Below are 17,833 nucleotides of genomic sequence, written 5' to 3'. Positions count from 1 at the left end.
CCTCTCTCTTTCTTTCTGTGACGTTATTGCGTTTGTTATTTTGGAAATCCCGGGTTGGTCACTCCCCCCTCAGCCTCAGCCTCAGCCTCAGCCCGGGATACTCCCCCTTCAGCAGCGGCCACAGGGAATCAATAATGCAGTAAAAAAGCTCCGAGCACCAGGCTGAGAACCAGACTGTGACTGTGACTGTGGTGGTGGTGGATGATGAAGATGAAGATGTTTAATCCTGTAGAGAAATAACAGCAGGTAAAGTGTAGTCGTGTCTCCAGACTGTATAGGAGAATTACTAAAACATGCAGGTTTCAACATTTTTATGCACAAGTTGGTTCACTTTCCTCATCTGACCTTTGTTTCTGTGAATGACAAAATAAATCTGACACAATGCTTTAATGAACTGATCTTATTTAATTCAATTTACTTATTGCAATGTTGAATTTATGTTGTTTCCCCCCTCTAAATATAATGAAGATTGTGTGAATGAACTGTGCATCTGTCATTATTCATAAACAGTATGTCACGATGCATTTTTTATTATTTACATGAATATTAATTGTGATTATCAGACCTGGAAGCACTCTGCATCTTGTGTGGATGGACGCTGCAGCCTCATTAGGTTAATGAATGGCTCTAAACCGCTGCAGCTGCATATCGATAGGCTAAACCTATAGATAGCCTATCGATAGTACTATCAGGGATTATTTGTTGCACATGAATCCATTCCACCTTGTTATGATCATTCATCCCCACACTGTTATGTAATCTGTGGAGGGTGGGTGTACGTACGTCAACATCACATACAAACCTATACAATCTTTCTGCAACTACAAAAACTACAACTCCCAGCGCTCTGGTGGCGAGAGAGCGAGCGATAGAGACGCGTAACGTGACGCAATCAGCAGGCGACGCACGCAAACCAAACCCGTCGTGCCCGCGGTCTCTCCGGTCTGTGCAGCTTCTTGTAGAAGAAGGAGCTGGAGAGGGAAACTGAGCTCCGGCAGCACCAACATCTTCCTCCTCCTCCTCCTCCTCGTGCACCATCATGGCGGCTCCGCTCAAAGTCTGCATAGTGGGCTCCGGGAACTGGTAAGATGAGGAGGAGGAGGAGGGGGGGTCAGGGTGGGTTGAGGGTGCTGGATCGATAAAGAGTGATCGATCTGATGTGATGTGCACAGGCTGGGTGGTGGTGGTGGTGGTGATACAGGTGGAGGTGGAGGTGGTTCAGTGCCTTGCTCAGTGGCATCTCAGTGCAGCAGGATGTGTGGAATTGAACCAGCCTAGTGGTTACATTTAAAGGGATAGTTCAATATCTTTGGTAAAATTCTCCTATCACCGTATTCCCTATAGTCATAGCAGTAGGTTCATTACCTTTAAAGCAGAAGTAAGCGGAATATTTGTGTTAATATAAGTCTTAAATAGTTATATCTTCCGACAGCAATCACTTCTATAGAGTGTTTGGTCTGAAACACGGGTCTGTCAGTCACTCTGCTCTGCTGTAAGACGAGGAGAAAACTTTCCTTGTATCCTACAACCTTTATCCAATGAGGAGAGAGAACGGCATAAAGGGGCGGTCCTCTCTGTGTGTGCAGCCAAGGGATGCGCGTGAATGTGGTGACGTAGGGATGAGGACGGGGACTGCTAACTCCATCGGCTGACAAGAAGTTAGCCAAAACGACCGGATCGCTTACTTCTGCTTTAATTTCTTGTAATTATCGGTGCATGTTCTTGCATGTTCATGTTCATGTACCTGTGAACACAATGGAGGTGAATGGTACTTTCGCCTTTCCTTCAGAACTCATCAAATACACAATCCAGCAACTCCAAAACACTCTGGTGGACAAGTTGTGACCTACACGTTCACCACGCTATGAGATAACCATGTAGAATTATGTAACATTACGACACATGAAGCAAATACTCGGAACTACTCGGAGCAGCCGTGTCTGAATGTAGTTCTAAAACAACTCTGTCTCTGTTATTATCTCATAGCGTGGTGAATGTGCAGGTTACAACTTGTCCACCAGAGCGTTTTGGAGTTGTTGTATTGTGTATTTGATGACTTTGATGAGGGACAGGTGACCTGTCCTGTACCATTCACCTCCATTGTGTTCACTGAGCAGCTCACGTCTCTGCCCCGCTGATCTCAAAACAACATGCACCGATAATTAAAGGTAATGAACCTACTGCTATGACTATAGGGGAGAATTTACCAAAATGTTGAACTATCCCTTTAAGACAGTGGTCAGATTATTAGGAACACGTGTCAGCTGTCTGTTGTTTATAGTCTGCACTTACAGTATTGACATGAATGATGTGGGCAAAATGATAGGAACATCTGTCAGTATAATGATGCTCTCTGCATTATTTTTATTGCACTTTATTGTCAAATTGCTCTCACTGTTGTTGTTGTTGTTGTGAGTTGTTGACCGTCTTCCTGACCTCTGACCTCTGACCTCTGGTTTCAGGGGTTCAGCCATCGCCAGGATCATCGGAAACAACGCCAAGTCACTGCAGCGATTCGCCACCACCGTGAAGATGTGGGTGTTTGAGGAGAACATCAACGGCAGGAAGTTGACCGACATCATCAACGACGAGCACGAAAACATCAAATACCTGCCGGGATACAAACTGCCAGAGAACGTGGTGAGAGACCGAACCATAGTCGACTCTATTGTAGTTATTTATTTTTAAATATTGAACCTAACTACAACATTTGATCAGCTCTCACTCTGCGACCGTGACCGACTAAAACTGACATTGTTTTAATCAGATACATGAATTTTTTTAACAGCCAGCGTACTTTAAGTCTTCTAAAATGAAATAAAATAAGATAAGAATATTATGAATGGCCCATTGCCATAATCCCTATAGTCATAGCAGTAGGTTCGTTACCTTTAATTGTTGATGCAAGCTATTTTTAGAACGGTGGAGCAGAGCCGTGAGCTGCTCAGAGCTACGCTACGGAGGCGAATGGGATTTCTTGGTTTCCCTCATCAAACTCATCAAATACACAATCCAACAACTCCAAAACGCTCTGGTGGACAAGTTGTGACCTGCACATTCACCACGCTATGAGATAATAACAGAACGGTACCAGACAGAGTTGTTTTAGAGGTAAATTCATGCAAAACCGCTGATGCGTGTTCCCGTCGGGGTCAGTTTTTCAGCAAGCAGTCTCTGCATTTACCTCTAAAACAACTCTGTCTCGTAACGTTGTGTTATTATCTCATAGTGTGGTGAATGTGCAGGTCACAACTTGTCCACCAGAGCGTTTTGGAGTTGTTGGATTGTGTATTTGATGAGTTTGATGATGAGGGAAACCAAGAAATCCCATTAGCCTCCGTAGCGTAGCTCTGAGCAGCTCGCGGCTCTGCTCCGCCGTTCTAAAAATAGCTTGCACCGACAATTAAAGGTAACGAACCTACTCCTATGACTATAGGGATTATGGCAATGGGCTAATTTGCCAAAATGTTGAACTATCCCTTTAAGGCAAAATGAGAATAGATCAGATATGAACAAGGTGGTGAAAACTGTTTTGGGATTTCAGAAAAGGGTGTAAAAAAAAAAGTAAAGTTGTATTCTGGGATTTGTAATGTAACCGCTATATCGGAGGGCCATCAATAAAAGAAATATGACATTTTCTCACAGGCCACATAAAAACTGTATCGTGTGCTCTGGTGTGTGTTTGTCCCTCTCAGGTTGCCGTCCCTCAGCTCTGTGATGCCGCTGATGGCGCCGACCTGCTGGTGTTCGTGGTCCCGCACCAGTTCATCAGGAAGCTGTGTGACGAGATGGTCGGCTGCGTCTCCACCAGAGCTCGAGGAATCACACTCATCAAGGTCAGAACAGAAAAAAAACCCAACATCAATTAAACAAGACGTAATGGCGGTACTTTAAATAATATTTCTATGATTGCTGCTGGATTGTTGTCTTGGTTTATTTGATGTTTTTAGACGTTTTGTGCTGCACCACAAATAGAGTGATGATGATGGCTCAACATCTGGAGCCACAGCAGCTTCCTTTCATCTCTGCGCTCTGACGATGTTCAGTCTATGAATCCGTCTCTTTTATCTTCTGATTCTCTGGTTTGTCTCTGCACCAGTGGAAGTTGAAGTGCTTAGTATCAGACAATGAGTTTGTGTCTTCAGCACCATGGACAGCGTCAGCAGCCTGTCAACACGAAAACCAGAAAAGCAAATTAACATGCAGCTTTATTAAATATGCACTAGAGCTGTAGTGATTATACATTTTCTTGGTACGATTATTGTCAGATAAATTATCACGGTGTTACGATTATCAAGATTATTATGCATTAATTAATTAATTTCACAACACTATGAATGTGTAAAATCAAAAATAGTCAAAATATAATTATCTTTCTTATTGTTTACACCAAATATTTCAGGTATCTAGGACCAATAACCCCCCAGGGGAAGTGTTTGAAATATTCATGTCATAAATTGTCATCTATACCAAATGTTTACATTTATTTGTTTAAAAAAAAAATTCAAATTACACGCTAACATTTAAATTCCTATCACGTTAGTTAAATGGACCAGAATCTGAGCATTAACCTTTATTTTGGCGCACATCTGCCGATACGGTTCCGACATACCGTAATCTTTTTTGGGAAGTAACGGTATTTAGGAATCTTTACGATTAATTAAGTGGGGCGACTAATACCACGATTAATTGTGAAAAACAGGTAATCGTGACATCCCTAATATACACATAATCCTGATCAGATTTGTCACAGAATGTTTTTTATTTATTTGATTATTCATTTATTTTTTATAGTATTTTGGTAGGGCAGCCATCTTGGGAAGGTTTTCACCACTGTTTCCAAGCTTTCTCCATTAGTGGATAAAGGCTCTCACTGTGGTTCACTGAAGTCCCAAAGCTTTAGAAATGTCTTTGTAACACTTTTCCAGACAGGTAGATGTCAATATTTAGTTTTTTCATCTGTTCTTGAGGTCTCTCAGCCTACTTCACTTTATCAGACAGATTTCTTGATTCAGCTGGTCTGGCAGTGATCAGGCTTGGATGTGAAGAGTGAAATTGAACTCAGCTTTCCAAAAAAATAAAAAGGTTTATCACAGTTAGTTCATGATTTAACAAGAGGGGGAAATTACTTTTTCACATAGGACCCCTTAATAATGAAATCATCATTTAAAAACTGCATTTGCTTGGGTAGCCTTTGGCCTTTCATCTGAATTCAAGTTTTCTGCGTTCAGATAACTTCCCGCATTAATTTCAAAATAAAAGCTGCCCGATATGTTCATCATGCTATTTGAGGAAATTTTCACCTCATAGCTGGGTACGGCCATGAACACAGTATAATTGATTATAAATGATAAAACAACATCTCCTGGTTTTCATATTGTATGAACTCTGGTTGTTCTGAATCAATAGCTGTGAACAACGTTTGCACTTTATTTGCAATATTATTTTACTGTTATTATCGGAGAAGAGAAGGTTTTAAAGACACGACTGCAGGTGGTTTGAGTGTAAACTGTGTTTAAATGAGCGGCTGAGTTTAAATTACTGATGAAGTCTCTGAGGTTCATTAAAGGCTGATGTGAAGGAGCTTCCTGAGGGAAATGTCTCTGCTCCATTTGAGTTAATTGAAGACGAGCTCATTTTCCCTCTGTCGTCTTTTCTTTGTGTGTGTTTTGTTTATTGATTTATTTCATTATTTCACTTGAATTTGTAGTTTTTTGTGCCTAAATCTGCCTCATTTGTTTCTTTGTTTTATTTATAAAGATGGAAAAAAAGACATTTCCAGCGCTGAATCTTGGGATAGTTTGGAAATAGAGTTAAATAAGTGTGTGTGTGTGGACTGTGTCGATCTGTTTTAAAGGGATAGTTCACTCAAAATTGAAATTTCACTCATTATCTACTCCCCCTCATGTGGACTAAGGGCTGGGAGAAGTTTCAGAGTTATCTGTGGCTTCTCTGAGTTACAGGGGGTCTCGGCGTAGCAGTGCATGTCCATATAACGGTTGCAAATGGATACCAACTGTCTTCGTAACAAAAAGACACACCAAAAAACATCCAAATACCTCCATGCTGCTCGTATGTAATGTCCGTCTTGTATTGAAGCCCCGAAATGCGAAATTTCAAACAAAACAAGCTTGAAATATAGACTTATTTAATTTGTTTCGGGACAATTTCTCATGTCGGGGCTTCAATACAAGACGGACATTACATAGGAGCAGCATGGAGGTATTTGGATGTTTTTTGGTGTGTCTTTTTGTTACGAAGACAGTTGGTATCCATTTGCAACCGTTATATGGACATGCACTGCTACGCCGAGACCCCCTGTAACTCAGAGAAGCCACGGAGGACTCTGAAACTTCTCCCAGCCCTTAGTCGACATGAGGGTGGAGTAGATAATGAGTGAAATTTCAATTTTGGGTGAACTATCCCTTTAACTGTTGCTCAGGTTTTCATCAGACTGGGTTTGAATCTGCTTCGGCCTGTTTATAGAAGATATAACTCCTCTGTAACAGACCGGGCTTATCTACGTTTCCACTGCAGCTCAGATCCTCGATACGTGTGTGTGTGTGTGTGTGTGTGTGTGTGTGTGTGTGTGTGTGTGTGTGTGTGTGTGTGTGTGTGTGTGTGTGTGTGTGTGTGTGTGTGTGTGTGTGTGTGTGTGTGTGTGTGTGTGTGTGTGTGTGTGTTGTACAGTGGAGGGAATAAATCCTCAGCTCTATCCAGGTAAAAAAAAAGCTGATTAAACACTGACTGTGCAGGGACAGACAGGGGGGCTGTTGTGGGGAGGGGGGCTTTAGGTGCTGAGAGACCACTCATCCTCGGCCTCCTCGCAGCAGCAGCAGAGCGTCAACAACTAACTAGGCCACAGCTGCTCCCAGCTCGCAGCGCACGGCCCTTCAGAATAAAAGCATCAGCTGTGCAAAGAGAGAAAAAAAAGAGAAAAAAAAAGAAATAAAACTTCAGTAGACGACATCAAACGTGTTTTTAATCAGATTTATCTCAGACTTTTTCTTTGATCGTGGTTTTTTTCCTTCAGTTTCTCTCATAAACATGATGTTGGTTCGTTGGATTTGGAGGGAAAGTTGTTGCAGCAGGAGCAAGGTGAACGTTTCAGTGAAGAGGCCATGAACCTGAGACTGATGGGACACATCTGTCCACATGTGGAGCTGTTTATTAGCTGTTAATGAAGTTCCCCAGGTTGTTTAAAACTAGATAAAACTTGATGTTCAGCTTCTGTCAGAAAAAAACACCACATAATAACACATTATTATTAGTTTATGGACTTATTTATCAAGTTCAAATTCAGTTTTATTTATATAGCACATTTAAAGGCCTGTCACGGTCCAGTGCAGAAATAAAAATACATACATAAACATACTGGTGCATCTCAATAAATTAGAATAACATGGGAAAGTCAATTTCCAGTATTTCAAGTCAAATAGCTCCAACCATACTTTTCAGAAGGACAACATTTCCATATTAAAAATGCTTTTTTTTAAATTGGTCTTTTGTAATATTCAAACATTTTGAGATATTAAATGTTAGGTCTTTATTAAATGTGAGCCATAATCATTACAATTAAAATAAATTAAATACATAAAGACATTAAATATTTCATTCTGTGTGTAATGGATCTATATAATGTACAGTATTAGTTTCACTTTGTGAATTGAATTACTGACATAAATAAACTTTTCCATGATATTCTCATTTATTGAGATGCACATGCGCATACACACACATGTGCATAGTCACAGTAGTCATAAATACAATATGTAAAATAAAAATAAAAAGTCTTCAAAATACGTATGTATAAAGTCCAAGAAATATGCAACAAAAATCATATTGTGATTATTTTGACTTGACTTGTGCTGAAAGTGATAACTCATCAATTTTTAATTTCTGCTTAAGAGTATATACACATAAAAATACTGTTGTAATTTAGAAAATGAAGCTTGTGGCCTCTGTGAAGTTTTCGTACATTAACTGAAAAATCACAGTTTTGTTCACACAGAAGAGACGGGAAATGAGACGTAAAGTGTTTATATAGAAGAAAAACACAGTGAACGGCTCCAAATGTAAATGTATAAAACACATAGTTCACCATTAATGTAAAAAACGAGGCTAATGTGCAAACACAGGTGTTTGATGCAGCAGCTGACAGCGGCACTTTAACAAACACTTTATTTTTAGATTTAGGTCTGTTACCACATCGGTTCAGTGTGTGTGTGTGTTCAGTGTGTGTGTGTGTGTGTGTGACAGAGTTGTTTCAATATTTCATCACCTGTCTTTGTGTTTTTTGTCGTCTTGCGTCTCTGAGTCTGAGCCTCAGAGGACGATGAGACAGTTCTGTTCTTCTGCTGTTTTCTTCATCTCCATCATCATCATCATCATCCTCAGCTATAAATAACACTGAACGTCCTGTAGCCACATGTCCCTCACCTCCCTCTCTCTCTCTCTCTCTCTGTGTGTGTGTGTGTGTGTGTGTGTGTGTGTGTGTGTGTGTGTGTCAGGGGATCGACGAGGGTCCCGAGGGCCTGAAGCTCATCTCTGACATCATCCGAGAGAAGATGGGCATCGACGTCAGCGTCCTGATGGGAGCGAACATCGCCAACGAGGTGGCAGCCGAGAAGTTCTGTGAAACCACTATCGGTGAGAAAGATATCATCATAATAATAGTAATATTAACATTCATGACCTTTAAAGGGATAGTTCAACATTTTGGCAAATTGGCCTATTGTCATAATCCCTATAGTCATAGCAGTAGGTTCGTTACCTTTAATTGTCGGTGCAAGCTACGAGCTGCTCAGAGCTACGCTACGGAGGCTCATGGGATTTCTTGGTTTCCCTCATCAAACTCATCAAATACACAATCCAACAACTCCAAAACGTTCTGGTGGACAAGTTGTGACCTGCACATTCACCACGCTATGAGATAATAACACAACGTTACCAGACAGAGTTGTTTTAGAGACTGCTTGATGAAAAACTGTCCCTGAAGGCAACGCGCATCAGCGGTTTTGCATGAATTTACCTGGAAAACAACTCTGTCTGGTAACGTTGTGTTATTATCTCATAGCGTGGTGAATGTGCAGGTCACAACTTGTCCACCAGAGCGTTTTGGAGTTGTTGGATTGTGTATTTGATGAGTTTGATGAGGGAAACCAAGAAATCCCATGAGCCTCCGTAGCGTAGCTCTGAGCAGCTCGCGGCTCTGCTCCGCCGTTCTAAAAATAGCTTGCACCAACAATTAAAGGTAACGAACCTACTGCTATGACTATAGGGATTATGGCAATGGGCCAATTTGCCAAAATGCTGAACTATCCCTTTAATGTAGAGCAGAGCCTGATGACTCTGTGTCCAACATAGACATTTTTTGTCCTTCATAAATTTGGTCATGAAAGATTTTTTTCTGTGTGTGTGTCCTGAGCTGTTAATGGTCCCTCTTCTCTGATTGGCTGATATTTTGACTCTGAGGCGTTAGAGGGGTCAACATCTGTCCACCTCTGGTTTTAAAGGATTTCTGACACTTAGTAGAAGCTTTTTACTGTCTCTGCTGTGTGTGTGTGTGTGTGTGTGTGTGTGTGTGTGCGTGTGTGTGTGCGTGTAGGTGTGCGTGTGCGTGTGCGTGTGCGTGTGCAGAGGAGACAAACTGAGTCTGAGACAAAACCGCTGCACATGAATTAGTTAAAACATAAATGGAATATTTAGTTCTATGAAATTTTAAATGTATTTCTGTGGTTTCTTGGGAGTTGGAGGTTCCTGTTGTGAGGCACACACACACACACACACACACACACACACAAACACACACACACACACACACACACACACACACACACACACACACACACACACACACACACACACACACACACACACACACACACACACACACCTCACAAGTCATCGTCAGCGCTGCCTGGTGTTCAGACTGTGTCACTTTTTCCTAAATGAGTTAGAACAATTGAATAACTTACATATTTTATACACAAAACTTAATGATCAGATAATTAATTACATTATTTACAATATTTATTGTTGCTGAATAGATTCAATTCATATTTATTAATATATTTAGAGCTGCAACAATTAATCGATTATTAAATTAATCGTCTACTATTTTGATAATTAATATATAATTTAATAATCAGTTTCAGTAGTTTTTTAAGAAAAAAAAGTCAAAATTCTCTGATTTCAGCTTCTTAAATGTGAATATTTCTTGTGTCTTTGTTCCTTTATGACAATGAACTGAGTATCTCTTTTCTCTTTGTGGACAAAACAAGACATTTGAGGACGTCGTCTTGTGGTTTGAGAAACACTGGTTGATATTGTTCAACATTTTATTGACCAAACAACTAATCGATTAATCGTTGAAATAATCGACAGATTAATTGATAATGAAAATAATCGTTAGTTGCAGCCCTAAATATATATTGTTGTTATTTAGGTCAGACTGCTGTTTGTATCCACTGTTTCCAAAGATGGACAGAGTACTCAACCCCAGTACTTGAGTAAGAGTACAAATACTACTGGTCAAAATTTACTCTGTTACAAGTAAAAGTAGCTCAGTCGACATGTTACTCGAGTAAGAGTAAAAAAAAGTACATGCTTTTAAAGGTACTTTAAGTAAAAGTAAGAGTAAGAGTAAATTTCATTTTATTTTTCACATCAATGAATTACTATAAATTTTTCTAAATTAATTTAAGGACCTTTTAACTCTTGTTTCTGAGAATTAACTCTTTGAAACCAGCTGCACTGATGTGCTGCTTTTAGGGGTTAGGGGTTTCCTTCTTTGACAAACACAGCTTGTGTCCAATAGGATTTTATACAGACCTGAAAGTAACGAGTACTTTTCAGCCTTCCTAGAAATTAACTTGAGTAAAAGTAAAAATATTTGTCTTGGAAATGTATTCAAGTAAGAGTAATAAGTACCAAAGAAATCTAATACTCATGTAAAGTACAAATCCTCTGGATATGTACTTAAGTACAGTACTCAAATGAATTTACTCCGTTACTGTCCACCACTGACTGTTTCTGATTGGACTGGCTTGTATCTGTGGATTTAGAGTTTGGTTTCTATCATGTAGGCTATTGTCATGTTTTTGTTCATTCTTAATTGATTTATTGATTAATTAAAATGCATTAATTCATGTTTGTGCATCTGTGTGTGTGTGTGTGTGTGTGTGTGTGTGTGTGTGTGTGTGTGTGTGTGTGTGTGTGTGTGTGTGTGTGTGTGTGTGTGTGTGTGTGTGTGTGTGTGTGTGTGTGTGTAGGCAGCAGGGTCCTGGAGAACGGGCTTCTGTTCAAAGAGCTGCTGCAGACGCCGAACTTCAGGATCACAGTGGTGGACGACGCCGACACGGTGGAGCTGTGTGGCGCTCTGAAGGTACACACACACACACACACACACACATAGTCCAGTCATTTTATGAAAAAAGGTTAAACAAATTGCAACAGAAACAAACTCAACTGATTTTGTATCTTCGGCATGTCCTGAGTGAGGAAAAAAAGCCCAGAAGTATCCCATTAGGGGAAAATTTCGAAAAACCCCCAAACATTTTATGCAAATTTATCAACTCAGTAATTTTCATGGAGATATCTAAAGGTTAAAAATTTTACCCTATTCATGTGAAAAAAATTTTTTATATGCGTATAAATGGGATATGTTTGGGTGTTTTTCGAAATTTTCCCCTAATGGGATTCTTCTGGGCTTTTTTTCCCTCACTCAGGACATGCTGAGGATACAAAATCAGTTGAGTTTGCTTCTGTTGCAATTTGTTTAACCTTTTTTCATAAAATAACTGGACTAACACACACAACACGCAACATGCTCATACTGTTTAAACTAAATAAACGACCTTCTTCTCCTCGTGTCAGAACATCGTGGCGGTGGGAGCGGGCTTCTGCGACGGGCTGCGCTGCGGCGACAACACCAAGGCGGCCGTGATCCGCCTGGGGCTGATGGAGATGATCGCCTTCGCTAAGCTCTTCTCCAAGAACGACGCCGTCTCCACGGCAACCTTCCTGGAGAGCTGCGGCGTGGCCGACCTCATCACCACGTGCTACGGCGGCCGCAACAGGCGAGTGGCCGAGGCCTTCGCCAAAACGGGAAAGGTAGGAGAGATACTTCTTTATTCCACTTTGGTTTTTACAAATGTACGTTACGTGTCATTTCAGTGTCCCAGATGTTGTAAAGGCAGATTTCAAAAATGGTCAAAATGTCAGAAATTCAGTCATCTAAACAAAAATCTGATAATACATAAATTGCATCTTGACAGCATGGAAATGTTGGTGATTTGTTTTTAATGATAAGTGTTTTGCTTCTCAAGAGAAAATGTGATGTTTAAAAATACCACTCTTACATTGACTGCAGTTGTTCCCATGAGAGCAGAATTCAAAATGTTCTAGAAAATTCAGTTTTTGAGATAAAATTCTGATATTTGCCAAACTTCATCAACCATGACTCAAAAATATTCTCAATTTTTTTTTTCAGGAAGATTGAAAATGTATTTAGCAGGAATTGGATGGTTTATGTTTACAGTCAAACGTTTTCATGCACGGTAGGCTCAATTTTTGCTTAATCAAAAATCTGTGTGGATCGTTTGTTGAGGACGGTCTGGAGATGCTCTGTAGCAAGTTTGGTGTCAATCGAGCAAAAATTGTGGGAGGAGATAGGTTTAATACGTTTTACAGATTTGAAAAAAACAGAGTGATGGAATTTGTAATGAGTTTAAGTGGACAAAAGTTTCAGCAGTATTGGGGCGACATTTTGGTGAAAGTTGCAAAACTGTAGCATGTACCGTTGGTTTGGTAGGAATTTTTTTAAGTTTTTAAATTTATGTCCGTGGAGTTGAGTAAATCTGGCATGGGGCCGGACATTTCTCTTCTGTAAAGTTTTTTCACATGGGAAGTAGGATTTCCTAGGAAGAAGAAGAACATTGAGGAAAACAATTGCCCGGCCCCTAATAGATAGATAGAAATAAAATAGAATAATAAAATAAATATTAATAATCTATAACAGTGGGGGAAAAAAAGGGAAATAAAGTTCATAAATCATTTATTCATTTAACTGTATGAAGATTACATATAATACACATCAACTCACATACATAAAGCAAAGATGAAAAACAAATCCACAGTTAAAGTAGAGCTGTTCATTAGGTACAGTATAGCCTCCTATTATAAGGATTAAAGGATCTTTCCACTGTAAAAAGGGCACGTCGTCGATTTCCAGCAGAAATTGTTTTTCCTTTGTGTGACGAGTTTCCTTGTTTTGTTTTGTTTTGTGTTTGTTGCCTCAGAGCATCGAGGAGCTGGAGCAGGAGATGCTGAACGGCCAGAAGCTCCAGGGCCCGGCCACGTCAGCGGAGGTTTATCACATCCTCAGACAGAAGAACCTGGTGGACAAGTCAGTGTCCAACTCACTCTCTGTGTGTCTGTTAAAGGGATAGTTCAACATTTTGGCAAATTCTCCCATTGCCATAATCCCTATAGTCATAGCAGTAGGTACGTTACCTTTAATTGTCGGTGCAAGCTATTTTTAGAACGGCGGAGCAGAGCCGCGGGCTGCTCAGAGCTACGCTACGGAGGCTCATGGGATTTCTTGGTTTCCCTCATCAAACTAATCAAATACACAATCCAACAACTCCACAACGCTCTGGTGGACAAGTTGTGATCTGTACATTCACCACGCTATGAGATAATAACAGAACGTTACCAGACAGAGTTGTTTTAGAGGTAAATTCAGCCGGAACTACATTCCTGACAGGACTGCTGGGCACAGTGATTTCAAAAGCGCAAGTAGTTCTGAGTATTTGCTTCGTGTCGTAATGTTACATAATTATAGATGATTATTTCATAGCGTGGTGAATGAGCAGGTCACAACTTGAGTCGACCGCTGACCTGTAAAGAATCATGATTAAAATCGCATATTGGTCTAGTTTGAGAACTGAGAGTGGACACAGGTCAAGTAATTAGTTTTTAGACATTTTAATGTAGAGAAACAATTTTTTATTAAGTGTTATTCTGTGTTTGCTCACGTATAATTATTTTATCGACTTTAAATCATGGCTTATTTATTCTTTTTAAAGTATATTTTTGGGGGCTTTTTGCTTTTAATTGATTGTACAGTTGAGAGCGACAGGAAATGGGGAGACAGAGAGAGGGGGAATGACATGCAGCTAATTTATTTTATTTATTCCATCTGTCAATTCAGTCAAAAAAATTTGGCAGAACAAAACTCACATTATGATAAGTAATAATTTACTAATTTTCATTTCCACTAAAACAAATATAAAAATGCTGATGTGATTTTTTTGTTGGGTCATTTTGAAAAATGTAGCTTCGTCAGCTTTTCTCTGTTTGCTGAAATTAGTTTAAAATCACTGTGAGCTGAGACAAGAAATATGATGTGCAGTGTTTTTTTTTCTTCTTTTCTTTTACTGTTCTTAAAGGGATACTTCATCCAAAATCAATAATTCACCACTTTTCTACTCACCGTCATGCCAAGGAAGGGTTTGGAGAACTTTCAGAGCCGGACCCCCCCTGGAACTCCAAAAGAGTTTTGATGAAAATTGGTGAATTATTGATTTTGGGTGAAGTATCCCTTTAATCAGTGGTGGACAGGAACGGAGTAAATTTTCTTGAGTACTGTACTTAAGTACATATCCAGAGGATTTGTACTTTACTTGAGTATTAGATTTCTTTGGTACTTATTACTCTTACTTGAATACATTTCCAAGACAAATATTTTTACTTTTACTTAATTTCTAGGAAGGCTGAAAAGTACTCGTTACTTTCAGGTCTGCTCTTTTTTTTTTTTTTTTTCTAAAATACTATTGGACACAAGCTGTGTTTGTCAAAGAAGGAAACCCTAACCCCTAAAAGCAAGCACATCATCAGTGAGTTAATTCTCAGAAACAAGAGTTAAAAGGTCCTTAAATTCATTTAGAAAAAATTATAGTAATTCATTGATGTGAAAAATAAGAAATGTACTCTTACTTTTACTTACAGTAAAGTAAATTTAAAAGCATGTACTTTTGGATACTTAAAGGGACAACGAGGAGTTTTGGAAAAGCGAAGCGTTTTCACACTACATTTATGAGCCTCCGTGTGCACCGTACATTTCTTTGACCAGCGCAAGACAGACTCATGTTTTCATTCATCAATAATTAAAGTCAGAGGTTCGAAGAGGATCGGATACCGCCGTAGTTCCGACCATAAACGGCGATTCGGTGGCGTTATTCTCATGACTCGCCACGAAACCGAAAGTAAAGAAACGCTGGTCGGCTCGCCCAGCATTTCCACCACCACTAATAATAACAAAATAACGATAGAGACAAAACGATATATTTATCGAAAATGGGCCCATTAACAAGTGGTAACGTAGATTCATCCACATTAATATGAGACTTTTTTATTGTTGCAGAATTTTTCGTTCTGCCGACGGAGAAACTCCTCGTTGTCCCTTTAAGTACCTTTAAAAGCAAGTACTTTGACTGAGCTACTTTTATTTGTAACGGAGTAAATTTTGACCAGTAGCACTTGTACTCTTACTCAAGTACTGGGGTCGAGTACTCAGTCCATCTCTGCCTTTAATAAACACCAGAGCAGCACCCAGAGAGACACAGTCAATCCTGTCCCTGACCGTCTGTCCCTCCTCCTCCTCTCTGCAGGTTCCCTCTCTTCGCGGCCGTCTACCAGATCTGCTTCGAGGGGCGGCCGGTCCACGAGATGATCTCCTGCCTGCAGAGCCACCCGGAGCACATGTGATGATGATGTCATCACCTGGTCACATGGTCACATGGTCACATGGTCACAGCCGCCGCCGCCGCCGCCGCCGCCGCTGCTGCTGCTGAACTGGTTCATCGTGTTCCCACTAAGACCGACCAGTTCAACACCAGTCGACTGAAAATGTCCTTCGTCATTTCACCTAAAACTAATGTGGACCAAAGGAAAACTACAAAAACCTGAGCTGCCAGATGTTTAAAGGGATAGTTCACCCAAAATTGAAATTTCACTTCACATTATCTACTCACCCTCATGTGGACTAAGGGCTGGGAGAAGTTTCAGAGTCCTCCGTGGCTTCTCTGAGTTACAGGGGGTCTCGGCGTAGCAGTGCATGTCCATATGACGGTTGCAAATGGATACCAACTGTCTTCGTAACAAAAAGACACACCAAAAAACATCCAAATACCTCCATGCTGCTCGTATGTAATGTCCGTCTTGTATTGAAGCCCCGAAATGCGAAATTGTCCCGAAAAAAATTAAATAACTCTATATTTCAAGCTTGTTTGTAGCCGAAGCTCCTCTTCCCGGTTCGTCCAAATTTGACGAACCAGGAAGTATTTCGGGGCTTCAATACAAGACGGACATTACATACGAGCAGCATGGAGGTATTTGGATGTTTTTTGGTGTGTCTTTTTGTTACGAAGTTGGTATCCATTTGCAACCGTTATATGGACATGCACTGCTACGCCGAGACCCCCTGTAACTCAGAGAAGCCACGGAGGACTCTGAAACTTCTCCCAGCCCTTAGTCGACATGAGGGTGAGTACTAGATAATGAGTGAAATTTCAATTTTGGGTGAACTATTCCTTAATGTGTTTTTCTTTTTGTTTTTTTTATACAGCTGATGTCAGTCCTTCAGGTCTGTTGACAAATGTGAGTTTCTGTTACAATGTGAAACCTCTGATAAACACACACACACACACACATAGACACACACACCTCCTATCTCACGGTGCTCCTCGACTCACCAGCGCCCCCCTCTGGTTGAACAGCACTAACACACATCAGGCTGCTGGCAGGTCGGAGGAGGACGAGTCTGGTTTATTACAACCACTTTATCTTTATTTCTATACTGTGATATTTTACATTTAATCCGATTGTTTGGACTTCAGGGTCACTTTACAGAAACGTCCACTTTCTTTTTGGAACAACTAAAATGTCTTTTAAATTTAATTTCTTCTTCGTGACATCTAAACTTAACTCGTTGGCTGTATTGACGCATTAATCTTTCCAATTTTTTTAAAGATGTGTTTCATGTTTCGTCTTTCATAATTGGTGTTACTGTACCTTTTGTTTTGGCAAAAATAAAGTCTTTTTTGGAATATTATTTCTCAGTCTCTTCGACATCTATGAACAAGTAGTTAACAGCTTTAAATAAACTTAAATATAAACGTATTTTTCATGAAAAATTTGACGGCATCATATCCCAATGTTGTTAACCATGCTAAATTGTTTCGTTTAATCAATTTTTATTCTATTTTTTGTTGTTCCTTGAGAGTAAAGTGGGTCAAACAAGTGACTTTGAGTAAAAACTTCATATGAAGCTACAGTATGAGATAAATCAGAAAATGTTTGATATCTGACAGAACTGGACTCAGCTCCAGTGCTTAAACCCGTTCAGTAATAAAACAGAACTGTCCCTTTAAATGTGATGTCACATGACCTGCTCAGTCCTGTGTGTCTGCTTGTTTATGAAAACCTCAGTAGAACAAAAACAGGTACAGTACATTCCCGGTTTGTGACCAAAATCCTGAGCATCATCAACAGGCAGCTGAGACAGATGTTTATTAAACTAGCACCAAGAGTTGTGACTTTGTGTTCCAGATGTTTTCATTTTCATTCAGGTAAAACAGATGTGTTGAAATGTTCCTAATTTTTGTTAAAAAGAAATATCCTCAATTGTGTGTGAGTGATTTTTGTTTATTTGTTTTGTTTAAGTTTCCTCACAGATGTGTTGGTTGGTCACATGATCACTGAGTTTAAAGGGATAGTTCAACATTTTGGCAAATTGGCCCATTGCCATAATCCCTATAGTCATAGCAGT

The 17,833-nt window shown here is 39.9% G+C and overlaps 1 protein-coding gene across 1 annotated transcript; it reads left to right on the top strand.

Moving 5' to 3' along the window:
• Positions 1–903: 903 nt before the first annotated feature.
• gpd1l (glycerol-3-phosphate dehydrogenase 1 like) lies at positions 904–15,972 on the top strand. Its single transcript, XM_083989946.1, has 8 exons — positions 904–1,083; positions 2,463–2,640; positions 3,696–3,836; positions 8,511–8,649; positions 11,274–11,386; positions 11,878–12,114; positions 13,302–13,408; positions 15,675–15,972. The coding sequence occupies exons 1-8, from the start codon at positions 1,040–1,042 to the stop codon at positions 15,769–15,771; spliced, it is 1,056 nt and encodes a 351-aa protein (XP_083846072.1). The 5' UTR covers positions 904–1,039; the 3' UTR covers positions 15,772–15,972.
• Positions 15,973–17,833: the final 1,861 nt, after the last annotated feature.

The sequence above is a fragment of the Trachurus trachurus genome (assembly GCF_905171665.1).
Source record: "Trachurus trachurus genome assembly, chromosome: 16".
Lineage (NCBI taxonomy): Eukaryota > Metazoa > Chordata > Actinopteri > Carangiformes > Carangidae > Trachurus > Trachurus trachurus.
Note: the sequence above shows the minus strand (reverse complement) of the source record. Positions and strands in the feature narration are given on the sequence as shown.